The 6,028-nt window shown below is 37.3% G+C and overlaps 1 protein-coding gene across 2 annotated transcripts; it reads left to right on the forward strand.

Moving 5' to 3' along the window:
* The first annotated feature begins 1,587 nt into the window (after positions 1-1,587).
* On the forward strand, positions 1,588-4,007 carry LOC130992898 (uncharacterized). 2 transcript variants are annotated; one of them, XM_057917662.1, is made up of 3 exons: positions 1,588-2,071; positions 2,791-3,106; positions 3,854-4,007. In XM_057917662.1, the coding sequence occupies exons 2-3, from the start codon at positions 2,858-2,860 to the stop codon at positions 3,944-3,946; spliced, it is 342 nt and encodes a 113-aa protein (XP_057773645.1). In that variant the 5' UTR covers positions 1,588-2,071; positions 2,791-2,857; the 3' UTR covers positions 3,947-4,007. The 2 variants fall into 2 exon arrangements, with proteins under 2 accessions (XP_057773645.1, XP_057773644.1); XM_057917661.1 differs by lacking the exon at positions 1,588-2,071 and having other exon boundaries at positions 2,221-3,106.
* The last annotated feature ends 2,021 nt before the right edge of the window (positions 4,008-6,028 follow it).

The raw sequence follows: 6,028 nt of genomic DNA on the forward strand, positions 1-6,028 counted from the left end.
AATTAGAACCTAATCAGACACAGAGTGTTCTTGCGAACAACCTGCTCTGATACCAATTGTTAGGTCCAGAGGGTCTCGAATAGGTGTATGGGGAGGGGGAAATACACCTATGGGTTATTTTTAAAAACTTCTCAATCAGAGGGATCTCAGATAGAGATCAAAACGAAACTTTACATGCAAACACAGACTCCTGTTTTACTGAAAATAGTTTTGACCAAACAGGGTTAACGACTGATACTGAAAGCTCTTCAGTAAAGAGTTATCAGTAAAGTTGCTGGAACTTAACTGATTCAAATAAAGGCTTCAGTCGGGTTTGCTAAAACAGAGATGATAACACTCTTCCTGACTATCAGAAGATAGATCAGTCAGACTGATATCATACGCAAGCGGAAATTAAACTTAGTTTCGCAATAGCCTCGGTGGAGCACATTGTTGGTTTTTAGGCTTCTCTTTGCAGTTAATCAGTGTTCAGTTTATCAATTGACATAACACAAGTTAGAATGTAAAAATGAAAGCTGTAAACAACACAGAGACTTTTACGTGGTTCGGAAAAACTCTTTCCTACATCCACGGTCGGTTGATCAGACCAACAATCCACTCCGCAAGTGCTTAACAGGTGCACTGCAAACCAAACCGTGTGCTTACCGGGTGCACACAGTCGTACCACTGAAGAAAACCCTTCTTCAGTACCCACGCTTCACTCGCGTCGGATTTCTCTTGCTCAACACAACCCGTGCTAAGAGTTCTCACTCAGAGTCAGAGTACCTTCCTGAACTCCGAATCACTCAAACACTCTTTTGGGGGAAGGTTTGAACGAGTGCCAACTATACTGCAAAGAACAAGTTCTTTGAAGCAAGTTTGACCTTTGGCTTCTGGGTAAGCAGAGGTTTTCCTAAGGTCTAAGAGAATATGTGTAATCAGCAGTGACTGATTTTGGCTTTGGAATTCTCTTCTTCGATTCAAGCTTTGGGGAGGTTAAGCTTTAGGCTGAGTAGCAATTTCGGCAGAGCTTCAGCTTATATTGTTGAATCGGTGAAGGTTGAAGTAATCCTCGAGCGCTATTTGTAGGAGAATTCTTGAATAGATCAGTTGGCATAGAACATCATCAAGATTTCTTCCGTTGGAGAGCAATTCGAATTTGGGCTGAGGCTTCAATCTTCGAGGTTCCTTGTCTGGGTGGAAACGGCTCTCTTGATGGACATGAGATGTGACCACTGCTACAAAAATACACATACATAACACTGCATACATAACGGGTTTTTTAAAAAACCGTTATGTATGAGCGCATTTTTATAAAAGACAACGGTTTTTACAGAAATCCATTATCTATGTAGTGTTACTCATAAGCATAGATAACGGTACGAAGTAATTCGTTATGAATAAGCGTTATCTATTAGGTGCATACATAACGGTGTTATCGAACCGTTAAGATAACCGTTATCTATGAGCGTATTTTTATAATGGTTGTTTTAACCGTTATGTATGAGCGCTAAAATACTGTTATGATTACTTTTTATATTTATTTTTAATTTTAACTTTAATAATATTATAAAAAATAAAAACCCTAATTACATAATTCACCTTCTTCTCCTAAGTTTGAAGTCTCACCCACCACTCTCTCTCTCTCTCGCGGTACTCCTATCTTCTTCTTCTCTCTGCCACTGCCTTACTCCCTTCAAACCCGGCGGCTACTGTCGCCGCCAGCCACCACTGCCACGGTATCCCCTCTGTAGGCCTCGCATCTGCCTGCCTCTCGTTCCCTCTCTAAATCATGAAAAATCCCCAAAAATCCCTAGCTTTCTCCCCTTTCAATTTCCGACGAGATTACCGCCTGAACCACCATCTTCTTCTTCAGTCGACAGCAACGGTCAGCCGGACCGCCGTCATCCTCCCTCATCTCTCAAGCCTCTATCACCGTCTCCCTCTCGACTCCGATGAGTAGCCGCTATGAATCCCCGCCGCCTTCACCGCTTCCCTCCATACTAATATAAAGATTCGATTTTTCCTCTTTCCCTTCCATTTCTTCACTCGAGCTCCATCCCTGCTCTCCAACAAGACTTCACTCAAAAGGGTATGTGGATATCAACTCTTCCTTTCTGAATTAATGAATCAATTGGTAGTTAGATCATTTATTGAAGAAATGGTTCGAAATCTTGATTTTGATGGGAAACCCTTGAATTATTGCTGCCAGTTCAATTGCCCCTTTTTTAAGCTGCTTGATCTTCGTATTTGTAGCCGATTAACCCTAATCTATCTGTGTAAGAATTTAGATGGATTATTACCTGTTGTGGGCAGGAAATGATTTGGATGCCCATAAATGTGCTAATCTTACTTGTTTTTTGATCTTTTTGTGATGTTATTCGAGATGATAATGAAGTATGTTGTCAAAATAAGTTCTTACTAGTGTGTATCTAGCTGGAGAGTCAGTTTGTACTAGTTAATTGCAAATTATGCTGGTTAATGATAACTAGATATCTCTAGTAATGGTCCAATATTTAGTGAAGAACCTGTATCCTCTGTGACAATTAGTTTGAATGTTAAGATACTTTAGCATTTGACATTCTATTTTTATTGAGTTATCCTTTAAATTTGTGGGTTAGTTTAGATGAGATTCATGTCAAGATTAATGGAAAATTATTCTGATTTTGTTGTGTTATGGTGCTCCTAATTTCTTACATGTAGATTGATTGGCTCTCTGTTATAATTCCATCTTTTCCTTTATGAAATTGAAAATTTATGATTGGACTGGATAGGAATCATGATTGTATTCAAAAGTAATTAATAATGCAGGTCACAACATTTTATAGTTATTGGTTAGGGTTTACAACAGTACTAGAATTCTTTTGGGCGGATCAATATGATGCTATGGCTGGCCCAAACAGGAAGTGACATTGGTTACTTGTCAGCAGATGATGGAGTGAGTAAATTACAGGAGCAATTTGAGGGAGGGCTTGGTATTCAAGAAGACGATAGTGATGATGGGCAGAATGAGTTCAGTGAAGCACTGGAGTTTGAGGATCGTAAAGATTTCAGTGGAAGGAATGGAGTGGCCGAAGGAATGGGACCAGAGGTAAAAGATGATGACGACAATGATGATGGTGATGAGGTGAGTATCTTTGAAAATGTTGTCATTACTATTTTTGATAGATCTAATGAATATGGAAAGCTCGGTCAAGGATGCTTGAGTATGTGATTGTTGTTAAGATAATATTTGGTTGAGTGTAGGCACAAAGTGAGCTAGATGAGGATCATTGCTAGTTGACTTGTAGGCACTATGTTGTATCACAAGCTAGTAAATCTACTTTCTTATTAGCCTTGTGTCAATTAAAAGTCATTTAGCTAGAGAACATTTGAGGAGTGAGCTATCTATTCTACGACAGCATGAACTAACATAAAAAAATGTAGAAACCAAGAACTTCTTAATTAATTAAATACTTTAGATATTTTTTGATTGTTGCCATACAAGTTTAATGATGATTGGTATGCGCAGTGCTTCTCAGGTCTATTGATTAAGAAATTTATCACTTTGATAAAGCATGCAGAGGATGGTGAACTTGATCTAAAAAAGGCGGCTGACACTTTGTAGGTGATTAAACTTGAGCTAGAAGAATTCTGTATTTGACATGATCATAAATATTGGGATCACATATACTGCGGAACTCATCTTATAGTCAATTCATTCATTATTCTTTTTTAATGGTTGTGATTACTTAATGAATTTAGATGTTTATTTTCCACCATTGATGTTTATATGGAGATGTACGTAAGGTTTTTAGAAATGTGTTTTTATAACAGTTGCAAGAATTGCTTAATTTTATCATCTCTCATTTTTTTTTTGTTTATTTCTGTGCAGCTGTATATTTCTAGTTTCAGGCGGTACTCTTCACTCTGCGGTCGCGAGCAGCTCAACAGTTATATAGTTGAAGGACAAGATACAAGATTATAGAGCTTATAGAGAGGTGTTGGTTTTAGAAGGCAACAAAAGCCCAATTTTTATTTTTTTTTTAGTTGGGCTCAAAACATTATGTATGGATGTTTTGTGATGTATATAATATATGTTATTGATGGTTTTCTCATTTTGTTGTTTTAAGTTCATTTATTCATTTTTTAGATAAATAACAGAAAAATTGAGAAAAAATATTAAAAATATGCTAAAAGCTATAGTTGGCATACATAATGGTAAAAAACTGTTATGTATTATGACAAAGATAACGGTTAAAATCGTTATGTATAATATTATAGATAACGGATATAAAACGTTACTTATATATGTATATACATAACGGTGAAGTTTAACTTTCTTGACGGGTTGGAACCGTTATGTATAATTATTTAGATAATGGATTATAAGCGTTATATATTTATTAAAAACCGTTATGTATAATAGAATAAATAACGCTTAAATCTCCGTTATGTATGAACTTCACATACATTACACCACTATACATTACGGATGTTTTCGCACATAGATAACGGATAAAATCCGTTATCTATGAGCGAATCTGGTGTAGTGGACGTATCGCAGCCCGATTCCCAACGCTAGTGATAGCGGGGTACGAGTATCGATACGACTAAAATAAATGAATAAAGAACAATAAAACTAAACTGAACATCGGGCGGAAGCTCACGTCAAAACATACTAAGGCAAAGCATTATAATTCGGCTCAAGGGTATATACGTAAACATCGTTATAACTTCTTGAATATCAGGAATTTCAAGAAGAAAAACAAAATAGGTACAGCTTATTTTCCATAAGGAAGCATGATATCAAGAGTATTATAGCAAAAGGCGTAACAATTATATGTATGAAGACATATAATCGCGAGTATATTACTTGATTAGGAAGGAATAAAGTATCATCTCACTAAGGTTTTATCAATGTCAGATGGAAAGCAAAGTACATCATCCTTAGGACTCTAACATCAAAGGAAATCAACAAAGAACTTCATCGATGAAACAATCCCCACCAGCACCAGTCCAATCTCGCTCCAATGCTTAGCCTGCACATTTAGAAATATATGCAAGGCGTGAATATATAATACTCAGTGGGCAAACGCCGAAAATCATGAAAGGCGCTCTTAGAGCTATATGTTTGAAGCTTGCCACATCATCAGCAATACACAAAAATAAGTTAGCATAAATGAATCTGTGCATGTAGTTTTCATAATTAACATCATAAAGAAACGATAGCGCTATCAAAATACTCATCATGTATGTACCACGTCTACAACTCATCATTGTCAAAGGTATTGAGAAGTAGGCCTCCTTCTCAGGTACCGTGACCGGCCGACCCGAAGATGGCTCACAGTCACCTCTGTGCACATTAGCCCTGGCAGGATAGCTATCAACTGCCCAGGACCCGAATTCATCTCATCTCATGAGTAGAGGGTAACATACAAGCTTAACATCAAAATTCGGCAAGTCAAACATTTTTCAAACATCATTTTTCTCAAAGCATTTGATAAACTCATAACATCATCAAATCATTTTAGAGAGCTCATACGATATACCTTTACTCAAAATATTGCCCACCTGTAGTCCTTCGCTTACGCTCGGAGAGGAATAGGTGACTTACTTCTTCGTCTCGCTCGGGTCTTCATAAATCATCAACATCATCACAAAAGTTCATGTGATAAAACAAACCTTAGTTAGAACTCATTACTAAAATTCAATCTCGTCTCAACAATAACTTCTCACTCAACGTCTATTTACCCAATAAAACTAAATCCCTAGGTATACTCAACTTCTAAGGATTCACACGTCCTACTCTCGATTTAACTCTTAACTCGGACCATACTCAAAGCAAACAAGCACATAAGCATACAACTCACACATAAACATATCACAAATAAGCAAACATAAGTTTGACTCGGTGACCAGAGCAGGGAAATGCTCGGTGGTCAGAGTGGAAAAACTCAGCAGAGCAGAGCAGACTAGCTCGGCAGAGCAGAGAAGAAAATACTCGCCAGAAGAATCAATAATCAGAGGAATCAATCGTCAGTGGAATCAATCATCAGAGAAATCAATC

The sequence above is a fragment of the Salvia miltiorrhiza genome, chromosome 7 (genome assembly GCF_028751815.1).
Source record: "Salvia miltiorrhiza cultivar Shanhuang (shh) chromosome 7, IMPLAD_Smil_shh, whole genome shotgun sequence".
NCBI classification, from domain to species: domain Eukaryota; kingdom Viridiplantae; phylum Streptophyta; class Magnoliopsida; order Lamiales; family Lamiaceae; genus Salvia; species Salvia miltiorrhiza.